Below are 26,359 nucleotides of genomic sequence, written 5' to 3'. Positions count from 1 at the left end.
CAGTAGCTTTCTAGCTGGTCAAGATCTCGAGCTAGTGTATATGAGAGAATTATACGTATATACTAGTGCCACGTAGTGAGAAAACTCTGAACTGATATCCACCAACGAAAAGATTTTGAGTCTCTAAACAACATTGTCGAAGACATTAACTTTCTATTTGGCCAGGATCTAGAGATATTTTATGTGCGAGAATTTCACGTGTATGCTAACGACGCGTAGTGATAACAATCTGAACTATTGTGGACCAAGCAATAGGTTTGACATTCTGAACAACATTGTCTTTCTATCTCCTCAGGATCTCAATATATATAACATGGGAGAATTTCACATGTATACTATAACGTTTATTGAGACGACCGCAATTTTCAATGATCTGGAAAAAAAAAATCGGGAGGTGGAGTATTAATAGCGATTTCGACCCAATTGAATTCAGAAATCATTATGGCTACTAAATTTAAAGAATTCGAACATGTATGGATAAAAGCGCAAGTAGCATATGAAACTCATGTCTTTGCTTCGGTATACTTTCCTCCGAAAAATGCTCATAAGGACACGTGTGATAAGTTTTTTGGAAAAGCGGAAGAAATTTTGTCTAGTTTACAGCCTGAAAGTACATATATATGGGGACTTTAACCAACGCAATGTTGACTTTACTTCTGATATGGACAATGAAAGCATCTTACTTCCAGTCGTTGGGGAAAATGAAACACTCCATTTTATTTTTGACAAAATTGCAAATTTAGGACTTAATCAAATTAACCATGTGAAAAATCAACAAAATTGTTATTTAGACCTTTTATTAACAAATACTTATGAAGATTTCTGTGTGACTGAATCGTTAAGTCCCATATGGAGAAATGAAATGTTTCACACAGCAATAGAATATTCTTTATTCGTTCACATAAATGAAAGAACCAACGACTGCGAATTTGATGAAATCATTGATTACAATTCAGCAAATTATGATAACATTGGAAATAGATTGAACATTGTCGATTGGCAAGCAATATTAAGAATTGCAGGAAATGTTGAATGTGCAGTTGACGTATTCTACAATGTGTTGCTTGAAATAATACTTGAAGAAGTGCCAACTAAAAGAAGAATACGTCAGAGGCATGCAAAACATCCGGTTTGGTACGACAGCAAAAATCAAAAGCAAAAAGCGCACAAATTTTATAAAAAATATAATAGTCAAGAAATTTTGGCATACTATACAGACATTTGCGATCAGTTAAATTTAGCCGTGAATATGGCATTTGAAGAGTATAATTTAAAAACTGAAGTTGAAATAAAATTTTGTCCTAGGAAATTCTTCAATTATGTGAAAACCAAATTAAAATCTGATAATTTTCCATCAAAGATGCATTTGGACGATAGGGTAGGTGAGAACTCGGATGATATATGCAATTTGTTTGCCAATTTCTTCCAAGAAATCTATACTACGTTTTCAGAAGAGGACCGTGACCGTGAATATTTTGAATCTTATCCAGAATTTTCTAGTGACATCAGCGTGAGTCAAATCAAGGTTCATGATATCTTAAAGGGTTTAAACAATTTAGATGGATCTAAAGGTCCTAGCGCTGACGGTGCTCCGCCAGTTTTTTATGAAAGCTTTAGCTGCTCCATTATTTTGGATTTCCAATATGTCACTGGAATCCGGAAACTTCCCTAAAATATGGAAAAACTCGTTTTTAGTGCCTATCTTTAAATCGGGTAAAAAATCCGACACACGTAATTATCGTGCTATAGCTATAATCTCTTGCATTCCGAAACTTTTCGAGGCGATTGTGAAAAACTCTTTCTTCAAATTAAAAACAGAATAACTACTATGCAACATGGCCGTTCAACAACTACGAATTTGCTCGAATTAATTAATTATTCCTTGAATGCTATGGATAACGGAAACCATGTAGAAGTGTTGTATACAGATTTCAGCAAAGCGTTTGATCGAATTGACATACCCATGCTTCTTTTTAAACTTCAAAAAATGGGAATTCACTACGCACTCCTCAAGTGGCTTGAATCATATTTAACTGACCGCCATCAAATAGTAAAATATAAAGGAAAGACATCAAATCCCGTTGATGTCACTTCTGGAGTTCCTCAAGGCTCCCATTTAGGACCGCTTTTATTTATTCTCTTCGTCAATGACATATCTTTCATTATTAAGAAATTAAAAGTTTTAATCTATGCTGACGACATTAAACTTTTTTTGAAAATAAAAGATGCCAAAGACATCATCACATTCAAAGAGGAAATACAGATATTCCATACTTGGTGCCAAAAAAGCCTGCTACAATTAAATATAAAAAATGTAACTAAATTACCATTAGTAAAAAACGAATCATACCCGATATAACAATCACTTTAGGAAACCATATCGTAGAAAAGTGTGATAGAGTCAGGGATCTAGGTGTTATTTTGGACTCAAAACTTACTTTCACCGATCGTTATAACACAATTATTAACAGAGCTAACAACATGCTTGGTTTCATAAAACGTTTCTGCTATAACTTTCACGATCCGTATACTATAAAAACATTGTACATTGCTTATGTAAGGTCGATATTAGAATATTGCAGAATAGTTTGGTCTCCTTTTCCAATCACACACGAAGAAAGAATAGAGTCCGTTCAAAAGCAGTTTCTATTGTATGCACTCCGCAAGTTAGGTTGGACTGTATTTCCTCTGCCAGCTTACACAGCTCGGTGTATGCTCATAAATATCCAAACATTAAAAGAGCGTCGTGAATTTGCTATGATTTCTTTCGTAAACGATATCGTATCACATCGCATTGATTCTATAGAACTATTGTCATCCTTAAATTTATATACACCATCTAGGCCTTTACGAAATAGAAATATATTTGCTACAAATCGTCATCGTACGAATTATGCCAAATTTGGACCCTTGAACCAAATGATGGATACATATAATAAGCACTGCGATAACATTGACTTTACAATGACAAAAACCAAATTAAAGCAATATTTTAATTCCTCGCATAACGTCAACTAGAATTAATGATTTAACTTGTTCTCAAGACATATTATAAAAATATATAAATAAAGACAAAATTGTAAAAATAGCTCTTAAGACAACAATTGTAAAACGGTCTACACTGATTGACGACAAATAAATAAACTAGCGCTACGTAGTGAGAAAATTATGGACTACTGTCCACCAACGAAAAAGCTAAGATCACTTAAACAATTTTGCCGAAGACAGTAACTATCTATCTGATCATGATCTCGAGATAATCCATGTTGCAACACATTAAGTCAAATCCTACGTAGTATGGACATTGTTTACGCGGTTTTCATTTACATTTTCCTTATTATCCTGAATTTTTGGGGGTTTACAGCAATCCAAGTTTAGCTTGTTTAGTTTTTTGAGGAATATTCGTTGGTTTCAGATCGATTGATAGCTTGGAAGCAACATGGCAATGGAAAACTCACACTGTTGTACAAAGTACAAGGCGCGAGTTCTCGTGTTACACAAATTGGCGCGAGTAACGAAAGGTTAAAACGTGGCTCCCATCGTTGATTTTGAATTTCAAAACAAACGGTCTGTGATGATGGTCGAATCGTAGCAGAGGTAACGGTGGCTCCCAGTTCATCGTTGTTAGAAAATGGCAATTTAGCGGGAATAATTTTTTTACACAGTTTTTGTTCATTTAAAGGGAATAGTGTCTTCGTAGAAGTTTTTAATAATTTAATGGGCCTTCATCTTTAAAAAAAAATGCGATTTGGTTTCCGAGGTGGTAACATTCTTCAGGAAAGTGGTAGAAAAAAAAAAATTCAAGCAACTTAGCAGAAAAAATAATTTATCTATCGCTTTTTCTGTGTTAGCTGACTTATAACAATGCAAATGCTATGCAAGTCATATGTTGTAATCGGGATACTCGTATATAACATCCCAAGTAACACATAAAACATCTTTTTGAAAAACAATTAGAACGGCTTGTTGTATAAATGTATTATAAGAGATGCAGAAAACATCCCACGTTATATATGAGGTTTAGAGATGTTTTTTCATACTTCTTTGATTCAACATTTTCCAAAATAGTTTTCTTTTGCTTTTATCTCTAAATGTTATTTGAACGTGCATCTTACTGTTTTAATACCACTTTAAAATTTGTCGTATACAAAATCAATTCAGATTGACGTTAAACATTAAGTAAGTATTAGTGATTCTTTGCGTTAGTCATTACAAAGTATTTTCAACTTCTTTATGACAAGCCGTGTTGCTTGGGATGTATTTGTTATAAGTTAGGTAACACAATAGAAGCGATAGATAATTTATGTTTTCAGCTAAGTTGCTTGATTTTTTCTTTCATCTTTAAACAATCCAAGTTGGTTTTATGAGGGTTCTGTAGACCGTAGAATGCTTATAACCCTCAATAAAACTTGCGTTACTTGGGAAAAGCGCCTTTTTTTTTTTTTACTGTTTTTGTTTTAAATGTTTTGAAAAAGTGCTCTTCAGAAGAGTTATAGAGATAATAATAACACACAATATTACTGAATAAAGTATTTGGGTAAAACTTAACATTCAAAATATCTGGGTAATTTTAACCTAAAAACATGCAGTCTTCAAACGATAATATCTCAAGTAGTTGTATAGATAATATAATTCTTGATATGGCTTCTGAAAGGTCACACATAACGAAAAAAACTATTGGCTAAAACTGACATAACATCTGTTTTTAAAATGGACAAAATAAGCTTTAAAAATGCCTAAAATTCAAAAAGCATGTGCAACCCATAAATGCCTGAATATAGCATCTTGCTGCCTTTAGCAAAAAATGTAGGCTTAAACTAGTTCTAGAAGTTATCCTGATGTACTTTAAAACAAAAAAAGATAGAACAGAAATTTGCAAAAAAAAAGCAGGAATTGACTCTAGCATGGTCAAATGAAGGGCTCAATACACGGTGTCTTCAGCAAAGTTGCTTAAAATAATATTCGTACTATGATTGGAAATTTTGATTAGGGTGATCTTGATTTAAAATTCACATCAAAATTTTAAATTTCTTTATTGAAGCTTGATGGTTTTATTCTTCAGATATTTTTATTTTATTTTAAAGACACAGAATGTCTTGCTAATTGTTTGACCATACTAAAGCATTTTCTGCATTTATAAGGATGCCACTATTTTTTTTTTATTCTTACTTTTTTGTTTTACATATCATCAAAAAGTAATGCAAGGAAGGCTTTAAGAACTAATTGAAGCCTACATTATACAGGAGTTTGTGTTTTACTCGTAATCTTATAATTAATTTAATCCATTAAAAACAAAGTTGTTCTTGCAGTTTTAACCAAAAATGTTGTGTTTTGTCATTGTCAAAGTCATATCAAGAAAAATACTACATGAGATATTAACATTTGTAGGCTGCATTTTTTTTTTGTATTATAATAACCCATAACTTTTCAATATAATATGGTCGTTGAACGACTTTTCAAATAATTGTGTATAATCAATCTGACCTTATTTTCCGATGTCAGCACATGCCTGTAAATTCATTAAACCTAGAAAATTATCTTACGAAAGTCACTGATTAAATGTCAGCAGATAATGAACACAATTCATTCTCCCTTTTTTATATGCTTTGCGTGCAGTGGTATCATCTTATAAATATCATTCTACAACCAATAGAACATTCTCGATAAAGAACTGTGCAACATCTTCAAAGTGCACTACAATGAGGGCAGGAAAAACAATCGCGAAAGAATCGTCAAATAGCCACGAAAAAGAAGATTATTCATTTTACCATCAGACTCATTAAAAACAGATATGAGACCCATTCATTGATAGAGATCGTCCTCTGTATCAGGAAAATGAAGTCCAAACAGCTTCATTGGCTAGCTCACGGAAAAGCATAAGTAGCTTATTGAATTGCAAATGACTGCAATGCTACCAACCACGAATCAGAACTGAAACTCTTGCCATACGTTGATGGTTTTAAACGAACGATAGAAGAAAAAAAAACTACACAAATTGGTATATTTCATTATCCTACTACTTTACGCGGCAGGCAAGCTAGACACGTACGGAGGAGAAACGAGAAGCAGCGAAGTTCATCAAAGCAGATAGTGGTTGGCGAATCTTCGTCGTCGTTGACGCCGTCCCGTCCGTCGGTCGTCATCATTGAATCGAAAAATGAGAAAGATCCGCAATTGCTGATAATACCCACCGCAGAGCACCAGTTACCGACCTGTCGTGGCCGGGCAGCAGCATCGTGATGCTCTATGTTCTGAAGTATTGCGCATTGGAAAAGGAAAGGAACAGGAAAGCACTAAACCCGGTGAAATGATGGAGCGAGCGTGGGAGACACTAATGGCAAGGTAAACAGAAGCAAACAGTCTGAAGCTTGCCGGGTGGGGCCGGGATCAAGTTCTGCCGAAGTGTTGTATCGATTTACGTGAAGTGGAATTGGAATGTGCTTTCCAGCTTCATTGGGGTGCAATTTAGAGGGAACACTTAGGTAGATATAAGAAGATACTTAATTTAAAGTTGTATTTTAAGTTTACATTTGTCCAAATGAGTACAGTCAGGACTTCTAGAAGGCGTCTCATTGAATTCACCAAGCAGAATCTCACGGACACTACAGCAGCGTATAAATTAATAGGATTTTGACAGTTCTTACAGTAATGCACATGCAACTTTTATACAATACAGATTGAGAAGACTTAGGGAGTTGTGGTTAGCTTCTAGATTAATTAGGTGGATAATATCGATTGAAATATTGAGAACAGGTCTCTTATGTGGGCTCATGTTACTTAAAGGTCAACCTGTTGAACTCGTCTAACACTATGAGCTTGTACTATTGGATTAAGGCTTGAATTGAGATCTGTGGACAGTTAACTCATGAAGTTTGTTGAATCATCTGACACTCTGACAATAAGCCACTCGTCATTTCTCCCATCATTTTAATGAACCGTAAATCATTCTGTAAAACATCGCTTCTGTTTGTATGTTCGGATGCGCTCAGCACTCAAATAAATTAAACACTGTAAATTATGGAAAACTGTCACATCACAGAGGACATTCTTTCTTCTAGACTCGGGGTTGCAAATTGGCACATGTGCGTATTTTGTTGGCATTTGTCGTGATGCTGCCTTCCGAGCGTCAGACAAAATAGCTCAGCAATTAATACTGCTTGTTCTGCATCACACCACAGTCAGTCGGGTTACTTTACATGACTTTTCCCTGCTCCGCTCCCCGTGAACAGATGGGTTTGCAAAATAAGCAAATGTACTAGAGTTGAAAAATTAGCCGTAATGGAAAATAAACATTTTCCCTGGATGCAAATCGACGAGGAAGCAACTTGCCACACACGTTCCGTCTCAACTTTCTCTGCCCTGTTCGATGATGATGTGTTGAACGTTTCGATGGTTTAAATAATTAACGGGACCGACCGCAGCGTTTTTCGCACTTTTAAGTCGCGGTCTGACGGTAATATATCTGAGAGAGGAAGTTCAGCTCCGGTCATAATTCAGAGGCAAAATTATAAACACATTTTCCAACGTGCTTCTGCCAACCAACCAACGGCAACGCACCGAGCAATGCAATTAGTAACGACCACAGGAAGTGGCGTGGCAACCATCGTAAAACTTTTTCTCCCGATTGCCAAAATACACCATGCATTCCATGCCTTACCTTACCTTTTGCAGGAGATGGATCACAACGATGTAGAAACTAATAAACTTTTGTATCTTTTCTCATGCAGGTCCCGTGATTGGCAACTTCACCGACGAAGAAACGAACGGAAATTCAATCTCGCAGGAAAATTCTATCGAATATCCGCTGCAGCGAGATGAAGTGCAAACGACCAACAAAGGCGAGCGAAACCATGTTACGCAAAGTAAGTTTCGGTTATTATCTACAAGCATACCTTTTTTGTGGTCCTGACAGATGGTATAGTTTGTGTTTAAAATTGCACTGTTGTATTGCAAGACGAGGCTCGGTAGCTTAGTGGTTACCATTTCTGCTTACTGAGCAGAAGGTCGATAGTTCAATCTCATACCCATCCCTTACTTGTTATTTGTCACTATACCTAATTATGATCTATCCTAATTAGATTTAAATAAACAAATCTGCTTTACCGATCGATTGCATCATTACCTACCATAGTGAATCCAGATCAAAAATAACCTTACCCTCACTAACACAACTTTCCTTTCAATGACAATCATAGAGATGCAGAGGTAAACACGATCTCTATCACAGGTTGTCATACTAATCATGCTTCCCCTTTCCAAAAGACCATGTGGACGTGGTGCCGTTGCTGATCTTTAAATGCACAGCAAAAAATAAACTTTAATATTACTCCCAAGAGGATACATTTCAATCATGTCGAAAATCTCATGCAATTTTTATGGTCATAAAAATAAATAAATGCAGTAAAAGTAGCGACCATGAATTAATGATAATTTCGTCCTTTTTGGCAAGTAACATTACACCATATTTCTGACACGATTGAAGTGCATCCACTTTGATGTGATATTAAAATTATTTTTTCACTGTGTAGCTTGAATTAGCACATTGCACATTGAAGATGGATAAGCTAATCTCAAGCGCTGCGCAATTCCACTTGTTTTTATCAGAAGAGGAGTAGTAACTGCGATATCCACGCTCTTTTAAAAAAAATCACTGTTGTATTGCACAAAGTAACTGTATGCGTTCGACACTATAATATGCTGTATGGGAAAACACATGTTTTCCAATTGATACCTCAAAAATTTCATAGAAACCTGAAATACCATAGTTGAAGATGCTACAGGGTGCGTGACGAATTTTTGCAGTAAATTTCAAATAGTAATTTCTCATGCTTGTGCATCATGATTTAGATATATTTGGCAGCACTGGATAGCTTATACTGTTAGGTGTAAGATTTAAACAAACAATGTTGAGTAAACGTAAAGATGTTGAAACAAGAGAGCAATCTGTCAGCCGTTGTCGCTTTGTTGCGCGCCGGAGTATGCATGAAAGAAATAATTCGGTCGGTAAATGTGTCTGAAAGAACAGTGTATAATATTAAAAAAGGCTTGGGAAAGTTATAAGACGGAGCACCTGCTCATACTGCTAATAAAGCACAGAAATGGCTTACGGAAAATATTTCGTAAATTTGGGAGGAAGAAATTTGACCCCCAAGCAGTCTCGATATCAATCCGTTGGATTATTTTGTATAGGGCGTCGTCCAACGGGATACCAATAGAACCCCTCACACCACACTTAAGTCACTAAAAGCTAAAATCAAGGCAGTGATGACATCTATGGATCGAAACATTTTAAAACGTGCATACTGCAGTTTCCGGAAGCGTCTAACTACAGTCGTCGAAAGAGAAGGCAATTTTTTTGAATAAATTTACTTACAACTTCCATATGTTGCGAAAGAAAATAAATCGCACAAAATTCATTGCTAGAATAACTAACTGGTGTATTTTTTTTTTCTCAAATATGCCATTTACTGCAAAAATTCGTCACGCACCCTGTAATTTCAAATAACAGACTGTAGTGGTAATTTTTATACGATAGATGGAGTAGATGAAAGCATAGAGTTGATAGTTCCATTAGAGTACGGCAGTGTGAAAATTGCATATAGATAGTAGAATAGCGAGCTAGGACAACTTTTAAGGAAGGTAAAAATCGGTTTTTTCATCTCTCTTTACCAAACTCCCCCTTTGGAGAGGGATGGTGAGGGGTGATCTGGCTTCTCCGAATCTGGTGGGATGGTTTGCGCCAATCGTACCAATGGCGCCGTGTACGTCGAACATGCTTATTGTGCAGATTGCACTCGATAATGACCATGCATCAGAACCCTAGTCTTAACCACTTCAAACTAGGGAACAACGAATAGAAGATTAGGAATCACATAGATAAAGACTAACTTACTCATTTTTTCCTTGTTTCAAGATCATCCTCGGTGGACAAAGCCGAGTCTTGTCACTATCAACAAGGCATAAAAAGTAACAAGGACTAAGATGTGTTCCTTGGATTACTGAAAAATTCTGTTCCCCTAGTTTTAAGTAGTCAGTGGAATTGATGGTAGATCTTACATCCCGTAACGTACCACAAAAAGGTGATCTACCAACGTTACGGGGCAACTCATTTATTTACTTCTGTCCATAATTTAATTCCGGTCCTAAAAGTGAAAATACGTTCCTATGGAATACAGCCAAAACGTTGGGCTTTAGAAGTACGATGAAATCAGATGGATTGGCAGATATATAAAATTTCAGTTGTGGATCACAGCTGCTACTTGAATAATATCCTTATTTGAGTAATTAATTATTATTTTTTCGACAACATCTCACGAGCAAGAATCTTTTTTTTATTATAGTTATAGAAAATTAAACGTTGAACCTTTATTTTTCATTATTTTAAAACACACTTTCCATTCATGAACGTCACAGTCATGTTCTTCTTCTAAGCATTTGAAGCTTATTGTTTAACGCATATTAGCTTATTGCGTGCTCTCAACTTAGTGTTCTAAATGCACTTCCACAGTTATTAATTGAGAGCTTTCGATGCATTAACTGTTAACGAAACTGTCATCTATCGTCATCAAACCCAAAGTTCAAAATCAATTTGGAAACCAAAGTAATTTTTTTTTAAATCTCGAAAATCCAGGGTTGTAGCCCAGAAGGATCTGGGTATTTTAGAATAAAATCAAAAACGGTGTTTGTTCAGAATGCCAAAATAAGCATTTTGGCCAATTTTGGCTCAAATCGGTGACATCGACCACAACTTTTTATAAATTCTGTACCCATTTTACCTGGAATGATCCTTATATGTGCTGTAAGAAATTGTAATCGCTGTAATTTGAAACGATTGGGGAACCGGGGGTTAAATGAACAATTATCTCACTTTAGCATTGATTCTTTGAACTTAATTGATTAATATTTTGATGGAAAAGCACATCAAAACGTCAATTGTTTATTTTACTTCTGGTGAATATCATTATAAATCACAGATAAAACCGATAAATTACTTAGTGATGACAAGCAATTTAAATTTCGACCCACCTGAAAACTGGTGTACATCAGATATCATAATATTATATATTCACGATATTTGAAGAGTGTGTCTATAGAGAATGTCAACTATGGGTAAAAACCAACAAGGAAGATCATTACACAGAAATTGTCGCAATATAGATAGGAATTTGTATGGCAATATCAAGGGACCAGTAGAAATGCCGCTATAGAGAGATTTGTCGTTATAAATATTGTCGTTTTATAGAACTTCGACTGTAGCTGGCAAAACATTCATATTTTGCAAACTGATATAGCCGTAGCTTAGCTGTATTTATCAAAAAAGGAGATTTCTTGAGTTGTGCTTAACAGAATGCATTGTATTTTAAAGGAATACATGTTTTCAATTCGATGTCTAGACACGTACAACGTGCAACAACACAAGCAGAATTTAAGAAACACTGCATTTCACAAGCTAGAACTGTTGTCCAGTGATTTTTTTTTATGAATTTACAAATGTTATATCTTAACGAAACGGATCATTCTGTAGAGATAGCTGTCATAAAGACTTTTTTAATGATGATTGCACCACTGCAAAAACTATTTTGGTCGCCACGATGGTGTTGATAGATTTTTGATATTTGATTTAATAGCAAAAGTAAAAACAAATTCTGAGTAATCTGCAAAGGCCTTGCGCGTGTAATACGGATATAAAAAGAGGACTGAAATTATCATTTGATAAAAAAAACATGCAACTTGGAAGCTTATTGGGAAGATGTTTGGAGTTACTAGTAAGATTTGTGGCTAAATGTCGGGGATCTTTTACATTCCCGACGTTGCTGAAAATTATGATAGCATCATAAAATGAGAGGTTGCTAGTGCATAGGATGCTTTGTTGATTGTACATAATTTCTTGATCGCTTGTTATACTTATTAATATTTTTGGTTCGCAAAAAGGTGAACTAAGAGGTGGATGCCTAACCTTTTTCACATTTATATCGCTGTGAAGCAACTGTACACTCTAGAGAGAATTCTGTAACTGTAACTGTAACCAGTTTGATTTTGTTTGCTAATCTGGTTTAAATGTTATATTTAATAATCTTAGGGGTGGGGCCGCCCCCGCCGTAGTGGTTAACATCCATACCTCTCACGCCAAAGTCACGAGCTCAAATCCCACCCCCATACAAGTCACGAATGACCCAAGAGTGTTAAAGTGAATATAAAAAAAAAACTTAGGGGTTAGAGGTGGGACCATCATCGTCATCATTCCTCATTTAGATTTAAATTTCCAACCGCTACCCAATAACAAGTGATGAAAGTTCTCAAATGACAATGGTGATTCTAATAGACTTTTGTAAATTTTTATAGATCAGTGGTTAATTTTTTATAGAATGTAGTGATTTTTTTTTAATAAAAAATTTCATTTATAATTATTAATCAATTTTTTAGGTCGGTTCCTTACAGTTTTTATTTAAGAGTCGAGTCTTACCAATTAAAGAAATTGAAAAAAAAATATTAAATAATATAAAAATCTTGAAAATTTAAGAAGTTTGCATGATTGCAAAAAAAAATCATGTTGTTATGAGGGTCCCGATTTCTCCCAGTTTTTATTGGAGCTTTTGAAAATCATTTTTAAAAAACTGCTAGAAATCTATGTTGGCATAGCAAGTTCTAAATTAAAAACTGTGAAATTGCATCTAAGTTTAAGTTGAAAGCCACCTAGAAGAAGATGACGACGAAGAAGCAGTAGTATTTATGAATATGTACACGGCCGTTCAACCTCACACAGAGCATGATTCATTACAATGTTTTCTACGAAAATCGAGTGATTTTCAATTCTTTTTTTTTATTAGTATAGTCACTTTAACGCTCTTGGGTCATTCGTGACTAATCTGGGGGTGAGATTTGAACTCGTGACTTTGGCGTGAGTGGTATGGATGCTAACCACTACGCCGGAGTCACCCCCGATTTTGAATTCTAAAACGATGATTTTTCATGATGTTCAAGGCATTTCCCAAATAATAGCGGTATAAAACGCCTGATTCATGGTACAATATGCACCACAACATAGAGGTAAAAGCACGACACCAATGGACAAAACGTACCACAACATTGGGGTAAAATGCACCTCTTGAATGAAGTATACCATAACCTGCAAGTAGAAAATACAAAGGCAAGAGATTATTTCAAATTATTTATCCTTTATTTTACATCAAAAAAATGGTATGTTTAAATGTTATTCATAAAGTAAAACATCTACAAAATAAACAAAAAGTAAATTCGTTCGTTTCTTTTGTGCATTATGGACTGTTCTCCCCAACAGAAGTAGCCATAATTGCATTTTATCTACAACCTTTTGAAGTCATGGACCGCATCCAACAGCAACAGTTCTCTTGGGATTTCCGGTGAGATAGGTCGAGTGAAGGACACTCAGAATGTGAACATTTCATTGGCGTCAGGATCAAAGCACATAAAATAGATGGACACTACCTTTTCACCGGGGCGCAAAGATCAAATATCTTACACTAATTTGCATTTATTATATCCATCATCAATTATTCAAATTATCACATACTTTGCACCACATCGATCAATAACCTAATGCTATATATGCATCTACCGTCATATACATTACAGCTGTGCATTAGGGTGCTTCATTAAAAAAAAAACCGTTAAATTTCTAATAAACCACACTCCAGTTGGACTCATAACCCTAAAATATTATTCTTCTTCTTATTCGCATCTGCAGCTTATTACGCAGCGCATATTAACTTATTGCGTGCTCTCAACTTAGTGTTCTAAATGCACTTCTACAGCTATTGATTGAGAGCTTTCGATGCCAATACCAATGCTTGAATTTGTATATTGCGTGACTAGCACAATGATACTCTATGCCCAGGGAAGTCGAGAAAATTTTCAACCCGAAAGATTCCCTCGACCGGACCGGGAATCGAACCCGCCGCCTCCGGCTTGGTAATACCATGCATTTACTGACAAGGCTATGAGGTCGCCCTAACCTTAACCCTAAAATATGCGTCAGTGCAATAAATGGTAAAGATTTGGAGAAATACTATGACCAATTATTGAATTTCACTTACATTGCTCTAACTTTCGTTCTAGTTATACAAACGTTGATAAAAATTACCGTCAAGCCTATTGTTGTTGTAATGAAATTGGTGTAGTTGGATGGCACATATTCAACTACCAATTAACCTTATTATGACATTTTTTCTCATCTTTATCATCCATTAATTTGCTGTCAAACTGACCGCAACAACAACAACAAGTCTTGTTGACCATTGTCATAGCAACCAGGTATTCATTTTTTCAGCATTAGGATGACAAGCACCAAAGTAAGAGGGATATAAATGAAATATAAAATGCTTCCATGGTTATTCCCATACAAATTTCAATCCATTTGCACGACCTCTACACGTTCATCAATATTTACCATGTTTGTTTGGCCTATATGAAGTCTAAGCCTTTTTCTTTTTACGAACCACCCTACTGTACATTTACCGTATCCTGGTAGTGCGGGCTAACCTTCGAAGATGCCCGATTTATTAGCAAAAACGACAGGCAGCCTCTGCTCGTTTGGCGTCGGTATCATTTGTTCGATGATGTAGAGAAGCTGTAAACATTTCCTATCAATAATAGAATAGCCTGGAGACTTGTGTGAGTGTGTGTGTAGAAATAGTGGTTTGCAGCACATGCTTTCTACCTAGAAGAAGAAAATTAATCGTGATACTTGATGCATGTTGCTACTTTGCATATACAGTGGTGGCCTTTAAATTAGCACAATAGGCCGATTTTCATACAAACTAGCCAACTTTGGCTTGTTGCAACTATGTTTTGTTATGATAAATTGAGGTGAAATTTTGACACAGAACTAGAAATATGCTGAATTTTGCGTGTACTTAATATTTATTGGAAGCGCTTGTCGGAAATTGATGGGCTGGTTGAAAATGGCCAACTAATTCGCACATTTATAATTCGAAATTTCCGAAATCTATTATTGCGGAAATTTTTGACCATATCGTAAATAACATTCTTAAGCACGCCGTCGTCACCACTTTAAAATGACTTCCCCATTTTGGTGTGAGGTTTGAAGAACTTTAAATTTGCCCTCTAATTTGGTTACTTTAGTCGGATTCGATCATTTTGTAGTAATACGATACTGATTGATGTGTAATATAAGCAGAGAATTTTTGAAGCAAACGCACATTAACATTAACAAATTAGTTATGGCGACCACTGGGACTTGATGGGAGCTGCTTAACTTACTCTAACTACTACGATGTTTGCTACTCGACGTTTCGGCCATGGGTTGAAAAAGATCAAGTAATAAATTGATTAATATGCATTGCAAAATAGCTTTCAATATTGTGATAAAGGATAAAACATACAAATATTACACTGAACCCTTCCACTGTACGAAAATGTATACAGTAATGACACGATTTTGTCAGTCCCCTTTTGAAAATCATTCCTAATGCTCTACGAAACCCATGCGTTTTTGCAGTGGTCCAATTGCACAAATATTAAACATTGATCTTGAAGATTAATGAGAAAAATTGGAATTATGGTTACGATAAATTATTGAAAGTCTGATCCGCGGGGCTGACAAAAGTGAGTCATTACTGTATCTCATTATATTGGCTGTCATTTGCAATGCAAATTAATTTAACTCACGTCCAGCTCGGCTCTGTTATTAAACGGGCATATTGAAGCCACCATCGATCGTTGTTCTTGGCGAGAATCTCGCACTTCTCATCTTGATCTTCTGTTCATTTAATACACACGCACCGCCAAATGACGTGACACAACGCATATCTTTCACTTACCGAGCCGTTCCGGTTTTTGTTATTTTTGCAGTAATCTCGCCCAAGCCTATCGACCAGGAGCCGGAGCCGCACTTTGTCGGCGTCATCATCGCGGTGCTGACCACCATTATCCTGCTGCTGATTGTCATCATCCTGTTCATCGTGGCCAAGAACAAACGCACCCGAACGGCGGCCGTCCTCGACGCACTGCAGCACAATTTGCATACCGACAGTCTGGGGATTGATAAGCGGCTGAATAGCAATTTCAAGGTAAGTTCTCATTTTAGAGACATTTTTTCAGAATTGAACTAGGGTGAACCTTTTTTTTATCTAGTTCGTTTATTTCGAAGGCTCAATCGCGTTAGATTTACGGAGCCGATAGTTCATAATTGTTCTTTGTTTGTAACAAAATTCTCTGTCTAGTAGGAGTTGGGCCGAATACTCGCGGCTTACTCGAGGTTAGAGAGGTACATTGTCGAAGGATAGGATCAGGGGAGGAGCTTGGGGGTAAGGTTTCGTTGTCTCATCAGAGCGTTGTCGCCAGTATTAACGGTAGTGCGGTTCTAGTTTCGTCTGGAGTTCGACCGGCTATGGTGACCAGTGGGCTAGGGTGAACCTGAACGTATAGTGTTTAATAAATCTTTTGTTTCTAATTCCTCGTGATAGTAGTTTTCATGTTACTTTTAGAACTTGTTCAAATGCATTACATGCACGCTACATCCTTTTTTAAACTGTCTAAAAATAGCACGAATTCTGTTTGCAAAGCCATGTTTATAAAATGAGATAATTAATGTAGATAATTGGTCCATGCAGATAGGTACAACATAAGAAAAGAAAGAAGGGGTAATATCATAGAGATAATTCTAAGACCAGAAGGTCCCGAAGAAACATGTTCAACTTTTTGGCTCAGCTCTGGTACTATCTTCGGTCCCAAGCAAATCGATGCACCCCTCGAAACATAAGAAAATCCACGAACCCCTTATTTTATCTGTCATACCTTCATAGCGAATCGAAACAAACAAAGTGTAGTACTAGAATTTCGACTAGAATGGGGTGCGTTAATCGATTTGCTTGGGACCAATAGGCTAGTCAAGTAGTGAGCCAATTTAATATCGTTAGTTTCCACCGGTTGGTAATATGATCCCACCAAAAAGTATAAACCAGCCTTATGAAAGCCTTGATGTTTCCTTTTCGAATAAAATGCAAACATTAGACGTGTTGAGATTTGTCATTCAAGAGTTTAATTAAATTATTGTTTTCCTCAAAACTGTTCGAGTCCCTAGTTCACAAGGACAGGGTTGCCAGGTTTTTTGAGAAAAAGTCTTTACCCAAGCAACACAAAAGTTCATTAACAAATTATATATCACCTTTGTATGACTAGTTTTGGTTATAAAGAAGTTAACTGAACATAATGACATGAAATTTTGTTCCTCGGTTAGCGAGATCGAAAAAAATGTCTTCACATGTCTTCGTTGCTTCTTGTCAATTTGTATGGCGGGTTTTCAATTTACACTTCCTTTAATAAGGTACTCAGGTACGTAGGTATTTTGCTACGTATTTGTTTCAAACACTGTATAATAAAAGTTTACGTAAAGTTACAACATTTTCCAAAGTTCACGCTGTATAATCATGACTTATTTTCTCAGAATTGAGCGGGCCAAATTTTGAAAATAAAGTTATAACAAAACTTTTAATCTATATTCATTCAGAAAATTTAATAAAAATTTGGTAGTTACCATTTAGAAAATATTGTAAATCAATAAAATCGTGATTAAAGTCATCGGGTCATCCTAGAGTACAAAGTATGGCAAATCTCTTTGCCATAGTTTTTCACGAGCAAAACTTCTGTGGACTTTTACTGCTCCTCATCATTCTTGCACTTTTTAATTAAATTCATTTATTTGATAGGCGACATTTGACGCAAGAAAACTTTATGTACTCGTGTGACATTGAATGCAAAAAAAAAGTATTCAAATACGGATTATCTTCATTCTAGGCGGCGCGCGTCTTGCAAAGGAAACATTTATCCTTATTACCGTCATACAATATTTCCCCCTTCCGATTGAGGAAATATAGCAAGGTGGGAATCTCATTTTTCATATCCATGTATACTAGACTGGCCCACAAAAATAAAAGTTCTAATTTTGCACGGGACAACCTCTAGATTTGTGCTATTAGATGAGAAAACCATTCTCTGAAGTTCTAGCTCATTTGGTTGCAAGATGAGCTGGCACTTTTAGCTTGAATTTTGTATGGGGAATTTGGATTAAATACAAGAAAAAATGACACTCCTACACGCTATCAATCATAAAAAAATTTCCTTAATCTCGATTTGATTCAGATTTTCAAAACTTGTAGTTCAAGCAATGAGTAACAACTTTGCTGAAAAATGCATTAAGAATCCGGTTAGTTTTATTGAGATATTCGCTTTTGAATGTATATGAAAAATTTTTATATGAAAATTTCAACCAATTCATCTATATAAACAATAAACCAAAAGCACCAGCCCGTGTTACGTCAAAAACAGCTTAAAAATTCAGAGAGTGGTTATCTCACCTACTGATACGAGTCTGGATGTTAGCCTGTGGAAAATATGAACTTTTATTTTTTTTTTTAGTGGTAATCTACCCGAGCAAAGTTCAGCATCAAAATGACAGCAAATTGAAATCAAGTTTTGATATCAACATCAAACTGAAATCATAATTTGATTTCAGTTTACGCAATTAACAAATTTGGTATCTAATATTGTTTTCATTTTGCTGTACATTTGCTCATCAGAAATATGTTGTTGCGGGTTCGTTTTCGTTACCTTAGCATAACAACAAATTGAATACTTGTTTTGTTATCAACAGGAAACATTGATATCAAATTTAGTTTTCAGTTTGCTCTCACTGATAGCAGAAATAGTTTTCAATGTGATGTCACAGAAAGAATTGTTTGCTCTCAATTGTGATATTTTAACCATTAAAACGACCACAACGACAGCAACCTGAGCAATCATTATCAGCGAAATCACAACATCAAATTTAGATTTCAATTTGATCTCAGACTTTGCTCGGGTAGTTGATACGTTGCATCAGCTGCCTGTATTTTGTTGCAATATGCTAACTAAAAGCATATGTAAATTTAAAAATTAATATTTCCATAATACCAAATTGAATCGTGATGCTCTCTTGAGTAAAGTTGTTCCTTATACTTTAAGCTACGTATGCTAAAATTCTGAGCTTAATCGAGCTTGCTGAACCAGTTCTATGTGCGAAAGAGTGTAGGAATGTTATTTCTCCAAACATTTTCTCCATATAAATTTGTATTCAAAAGCACCAGCTCGTGTAACATCAGAATGAGCTGAAATTTTCAGAGAGTGATATTCTCCCCTCACCTAAAAATATACAAAAAATCTCCCATATAAATGTGGGCCAGTCTAATGTATACCCCATGAATACCTGGATTCCTGTCGGAGCACAGTTCAGCAGAGAATTTCTCCCGGATGACACGCTAAACGTTTCCACATTTCCCCAACACTAACCCTAGGTCATTGTCAGGAACCTCCGGCAGTAATTCATACACAAACACATATTGCGACTAAGCGTATCCATAAGCCTTTCCATTCGCATAATGGAAAATTAACCCTTCCGATTTAAAATTTAAGCATGGAGCATCGATTATTCGAATTTAAACATTATGAAAAATCAATTTTCCGATCAGGTTCGCGTCTAGCTATTGCACGAAATTGACCATTTAGTCCATGTTTGGTTTTCCACTTCCATTGCTGAAGCTGAACTTAATGATATTCCGTTTTATATATAGAAGGAGAGAAGATAGTTTTCCGAATTTTCCAATTTTCCTTTTTTTTTTGCTGTAAAATGCTTCTTGGTCAGAGATGAACACAACAAAAGCAATACACCTGAAAACACAAGAAAAAAAGCAAATCCTTCTATTATTTTTTATACTAAAAAATATTCATTAAAATAATAAAGATAAAATACAAAATTTAAAACCAATAAAAAAAAATTAAAGATAAAGGTAAAAATCTTGTTCAGGCTAAATATAATAATTTATCATAACGAAATCGAGGTAAAGTACCACGTACTCAAATGAATAAATAAGAAACTATAGTTAACTTTAAAAAAAAAAACATAATTCTATATATATATATATATATATATATATCTACCTAAAAAAAATTACTCTGAATAACATTCTTAAAAATAAAATACTTGAATATTTAGCTAAAAAATTAATGCAAATCCTCCTCTTCTATATTCAACATAAAATCCAGAAACTAATTCAGGTTCTCATTCAGCAAAATCAAAAGGAGTACGATAAGTTTCAGCTAAACATGAAGAAAATCAAACTTATCCAAAAAAAAATACTACAAATCAAACATATTTTTTATCAAATAAAAAAAAATATAATTACCAATTTCAAAAAATAAAACTTAATAAAATTAAAGCTAAACTTACTTCATATGAAAAAGTTTGAGCAACTGCTCGTAAACCTCCTAATAAAGCAAAATTTTAATTAGAAGATCAACCAGCCAGTATAACAGTATAAACCCCTAATCTTTTAATTCATAAAAAAATAAAAACTGCTAAATTAAATTAAAATAATTTATTTGAATAAGGTAAACATATTCAAATAAAAAACGATTAAAATAAAGAAAAAAAATGAGAAATACAATAAAAAAAAATAATTTGATTATAAAGGATAAGTTTGTTCCTTAGTAAACAACTTTACAGCATATCTAAAAGGCTGTAATAGCCCTATAAATCTTACTTTATTTGGCCTTTCGTATTTGTTTTTTGTTTATGGATTCCATGGTTAATAGACAATGAACGAAACACGTTTTTATATTTTTCTTTGAAAATTTAGGTTTTTCTGCACAACATTTAAAAAAAATCAGCGATGCATTTTTCTTCGTTTTTCAGTCACGATTTTTTTTAAATTATCATGTTTAGAAATTTTGCTCATTACTCCAATACGACTAGATTGCCCTGCGTCTCCATTGATACATATCGAATGTAACCTGGTTACATTACTTACTTATTTCAATTTCTGATCTTTGACTATAAATTTCTAAACATGATGATTAAAAAAATCGAAACTTAAAAACGAAGAAAAATACATCGCTGATTTTTTTATATGTTGTGAAGAAAAACCTAAATTTTACATACATCGCTGATTTTTTGATGTGGTGTGTAGAAAAACCTAAATTTTCAAATAAAAATATAAAAACGTGCTACGCCCATTATCTACAAACAATGAAAACAATCAAAGTTCTTCTATACAAAACTCCAATTTATAAAACTTTTTATATTTTTTTCTGAAAAGTATTTTTAATAACCTTTGATATTTTGATCATTCAAATCGGTCCAGTGGTTCAAAAGTTATGATTTTTTTTTAAATGTCATTTTTGGAAAAAAAAACGATTTTTTTGGCCATCCTAACATGGAAATGGTCACCCTGATGAGAAAATAAAAAAAACGGGTCTAATATTTTTCGATAAGGAACAAAACTACCTTTTGTTAAGAAATTTTGAAAACTACTATATCGTTTTGCTATGGAATGGCTGTACATAAATATAAATATAGATATTATTATTATTAAAAGCAGTGTTCGGAAAATCATCCTTAAGTCTTATTCATTGAGCTGAGTTAACTGAGTGAATAAACTCACGTGTGAATTTGCAAACACTCCTTACGCATTTTCACTCACTCACACTCAAAACGCTCAAAGACTCATTCCATCTCAAATCTCATAAAATCTGCAAATGAATGTTTTGTTAGTTTTCCACCAAATAGTGCAAAATTAATACTTAATAACGTCAAAATATAAAGGTCCTCATGTTCCGAAAAACTCATAATCTCACGCATGAGTTTTTGAGTTTTTACGAACACTGATTAAAAGATATATAAATTTATACACCTTCAAAATCAATCAAAGTCTTTCTCAGCGAGTTGAAAAAAAAAATGTATTGCTGTTATTTACTCACGATACATCCAGGGTTGCTTCCACTCACTTCGTTGAAAAAAAGCGTTTTTTCTTAATTATTAAATTATCAGATGCTGTAAAGATATTTTTATTCGTGAAATCTACAAGAAGAGGTTGTAAGGTATGTATTTGACACATGAAACCGGTAAATTTCGCATTCAGATAGTCACAATCAGCGATCTTATGATTCGTACACTCTGAGTGAAGCAAGCCAAGTGAGTGTAAGCATCCCTAGTTATATCGTCGTGCTGATTATGATATCTGCTTACATGTATACTAATGCGGTTATAGTTAAATCATTTTCTACATCGTTGGGTGAGTAAATAAGCGATACTGATCTTTAAAATTAATGTTTTTCTATAAGAAACACCGTGGATGGTTGGTTGGTTTTCTTTGTTTGATAGCAATGCCTTATGTTCAGTGGATCTCATAAAGAGCTGCTTATTCACTAATTCACCTATTATGAGATGTTTTTTAGAGATCCCCCTTCCCATGCGTAGACAATGGGTCATATTAATAAATACAAATTGTATGGAACACAAGCCAACATCCCCTACCCTGTCTACATGGTTTATGGGTAGCCCTTCAACACATCGGTACTTCTAGACCATCAACTTCCATATGCCAATATTTGAGCCCATTTCTCCTCTAGGGTACATAATAACAATAGACACTGTACATCATAAGTTCTCAAATATTCCAAAGATAGTTAGATACAGTGATGCTGCTGATACATACCACTTTATCCCACCTCATCGTGCCAATCAGTAACAATTTTTCTCCCATTGTCCGTTCTTCGAAGTTTGGCTTCAATCTGCCTTGCCACTGCACTCCATAGCTCATCAGCCAATCAGCACATGGACTTGACAAGATATTCACCCATCATTATCTGCCATAAATCGTTCATTCCAGCGCAAACGTCTCAATTTACATGCTGACGGAATGTGCCACTTCTCATCCCTTCATTCCGCTACCTAAGCTCCCACGCCACATTCCAACCTATCCCTGCTAGAACTGCAATTGCATTGTAAATCATCAGAATGCTGAGCGTTATAATGAGTTTACCCTTTGATGTTGCACTTTGGATGCCTGGCCGACAACGCATTACATCTTCTGCATGTCTGGAATTGACCGGGCCAAGCAAGCTCCACGAACTAGGCTCAGTTCCGCTACATTTTGCAAACATGTCAAATTGTAAGCTGGCGTGGGTGGACGCTGACAGTGTGTACGGTTTTACATCCATTGTCAGTTTCCGACGGACCGCTCCACTGCAATTGAGAGGTTCAGTTAAGTAGGTGCGCATAAGTGGCTGGAACGAGTTTGTCAGCTATCGATATTCTCTGTACAGCAGCACATATTGGATGCGTTGAACTGATTCTGATGGCTGACTAGAACACGTATCCTACCTGTCTTGTTGCCTCGTTTACGGTCGATTGGTGGTTCGTGATGGTCATGCTCATCTGCACCTCGGTTTACCACGGTATCATAATTCAGATAAAATGGCGTTAATTTCACCAGGCCATGATTCTAGTTTTATCATAGGAGTGATAAGAATCTCGTCAGAGGAAGCGGAGGTGCAGCTCTCAACATGATTGACGTGTGCGAACATCATCTCGTCGATTCGTTCGTTTGTGTGGTTTTGCTTTGATGGTTTCCACTGTTAACAAGTTCACTTTTCGTCTTTCTGTTTGCAGGTTTCGATAGACGATAATGAGTCGATTGATAAGAGCAGTTTGTACCACGAGCCGTTCAACGTCAACATGTATACCAGTGCCGCCAGCGGATGCTCGATGAATGACATGCAGCGACATCACATCACGCCGGATTATACAGGTAAGAGACTAAGGGGTTTGCACTGCGAATGAGAAATTCTAGTTTAAAAATACGATTAGGCGCTAAGTTAAATGGAAACGTTTTATTATGAATGCCATTATATATATATATATAAAAAAGTCAGTAATTATGTTAAATGATCTCGTTTTAAATTTATGATTTTATTCCTGGCCTGTTGTTGTAAATAACTAACTTTACTCAAGACAACTTTACATGTTATGTAAAATTAAATACCTAAAACTTAAGTGGTTACATATATGTAAAATCGAAAAAAAAATCGATTTTTCAAAAATGGTCGAATTCAATTAGTATTGGTAAACACGTGTCAGTATTAGTATTAGTATACACGTATTCGCATTATTAAATGCGTGTTGAGGTGAAATAATTGACTTGCAAAGCGTTTTTCTCGAAACACAGAGTTGATTTACGGGGCCCACGATATCTCAGTACTGGCTGAACCAAATTGGCTGAAATTTGGGGTGAAGACTCTTAAGATGTGTCGCGTGTAAAATGAAATAGAATATTTTAAAATTCATTTTTTTTATAAAAACCGGACAATTTTAAATTTGAAAAAAAAAACATAAATATTTTTATCCTCTTTTTAATTAATTTTCCAAAAACAGCCTTCGTCTTGCAGACGGTACCTGTTTAATTAGTCTTCATCCTAAAAATGAGCCAATTTAGTCAAAGCAGTGATGATATATCGTGGGACAAGTTTTTTTTAAAACCACCAACTTCAAATAAGAATATCTCAGTAATTTTGTACCCAAATGTCTTCTTATTTATTTTGTGTACAGTTGAAATTGTATATGTTGATGCCCAAAAAACAAGCAACCGGTTGGAAGTTGCAGGCACAAGTAGTATCAAACGTATTTTCCGCAGATTTTTCCAACATTGAACATCTAGCGTTCAAAATCATACGGGCCTTACTGGGATCAGGCTTGCTTCCACTCATTTGCTATAAAAATGATTTTCTGAATTTTGAAATCATTAGATATTATAATGATATTTTGCACTTGCTAGATACAAGTGTTTGACACATGAAACCTGTCAAATACACTTTCAGATAATCATAATCAGCGATTTTGTGACTCGTGAGCGCTCACTCTTAGTGAAAGCTCGCCAATCATAAAATCGCTGATTGTAACACTCTGAAAGTGAAATTGACAAATTCCATGTGTCAAACACATAGTTTACAACCTCTTTTTTTAACTTGTAAGTACAACATATCATAATAACATGTAATGATTTCATAATTCTGAAAAAACCTTTTTTTATAGCAAGTTAGTGGAAGCAACCCTGATTGGGATGATCGATTCTCTTCTTCGATTTAATCTTTTGTTAATAAATCATCTGGATTACTATTTCTTGGTACATTTGATGTTGCTTTTGCTATTTAATACAACCTTTCACTGTGATAATGTCGGAAAACTAGTTCACTGAAATGTGGTAGTGCGAAGAAAATATCGATGAAGAGAATCGATCATCGCAGTTAGACCCTCATGATTAAGTAAGCGAAACATATTTCTGTATACTGATGTGACAATCGAGACAGATCGAGTTACGAAAGTAAATCGAAAAAATCGAAGTAGGTTGGATATTTATGGAGTTAGGCAGAATATCGAGTATGGGAGAGTTGGCTGTAATTAATTATGTACATATACGCAAAACAAATTGTTGAAGCCAATAATCAAAAGTCTTCTCTATCAGAAGTGGAAAAAAAAACTTAAAATTCGATCAAACTGTTCAGACTACAGTGAGCAACGAGAGTGTCTTATTTCTGATAGATTCAGAAGACTCATCCCATCAACTCCCATCGATATTGAAACTTGGAACCTTCCATCTGGTATTTCGATCGCTGATCCTAACTTCAACTATCCTGGTGAAATTGATTTACTTATTGGGATACAACTTTTCTTCAAGTTGTTGATTTCAGGACAACTCAAGATGTCTGATAATTTGACAATTCTTCAGGAGACGCGCCTAGGATAGGTGGTTTCTGGAGTTATTGAATCTTATTCAACTCGTTCCCAGCAGCAATGTTGCACAGTAGGTGTGCAGTCACTTGTTTGTCCACCGTACAGTCCAAGCCTATCGTTAACTCCCAAGCTCAAATGGTTTAAAACCTGCTAATTTTTACCCAACCAGATCTTCCACTTCTATCCACAATGGATTCTGTGTCAAAACCTTTCGAATTGGGTTATTACTTGGCAAGTAACCTTTCATCTGTTCATAACCAACCGTTGGTTTCCCGTGATCCAAGCAATCAATTGAAAGTGACCAAATTTTCCAGTCGGATACCTGGAATCATAATGCCCTCAAGCCCTCCAACTCTCTCTTTTTGCCTGGCGGGAGAATGTTCGCGCACGAAGCAAACGTTGGTTAATCCGTAGAAAACCTTCACACATGACGGAGAAGTTGGCCAATCTGCTGGGATCCTTCGAGCCAGGGATCGCCACACTCTTCCAAACGTCCGGTCTCGGACATTTGCAGGAACCCGATGGGCTGTCGGAATATTCCCTCGATAACGGCCACCTCCTTCACCTGGAGGATTGGCTGGAATGAGCCTCGGATGGCTCAGCAGGAACTGTATGTAAATTCCCTTCGGTTGAAGGGACTCCTTGGAAATGTAGCGTAATAAATAGCTCGACATTGATTAACACGACATAGCTTTGAAAACGGCTGATTTGTTTTGGCAGTGCAGGAGAATAAAAGTGCAACGACAATCGAATCTGATA

The 26,359-nt window shown here is 35.3% G+C and overlaps 1 protein-coding gene across 3 annotated transcripts in view; it reads left to right on the top strand.

Annotated features, from left to right (window-relative positions):
- The window catches only part of Ddr (discoidin domain-containing receptor 2), an 819,413-nt gene that overhangs the window by 670,314 nt on the left and 122,740 nt on the right, over positions 1-26,359 (top strand). For all 3 annotated transcript variants that reach the window (XM_065222576.1, XM_065222577.1, XM_065222578.1), the window contains 3 exons: positions 7,728-7,862; positions 15,850-16,067; positions 23,483-23,621. In XM_065222576.1, the coding sequence (XP_065078648.1) occupies positions 7,728-7,862; positions 15,850-16,067; positions 23,483-23,621 (492 nt within the window). The remainder of the gene's footprint in view (positions 1-7,727; positions 7,863-15,849; positions 16,068-23,482; positions 23,622-26,359) is intronic.

The sequence above is a fragment of the Ochlerotatus camptorhynchus genome, unplaced genomic scaffold (genome assembly GCF_037179485.1).
Source record: "Ochlerotatus camptorhynchus isolate MF236.1 unplaced genomic scaffold, CSIRO-AGI_Acam_v1.1 ptg000176l, whole genome shotgun sequence".
Classification (NCBI taxonomy): Eukaryota; Metazoa; Arthropoda; class Insecta; order Diptera; family Culicidae; genus Ochlerotatus; species Ochlerotatus camptorhynchus.
This window is presented reverse-complemented; position numbering and strand designations above follow the sequence as displayed.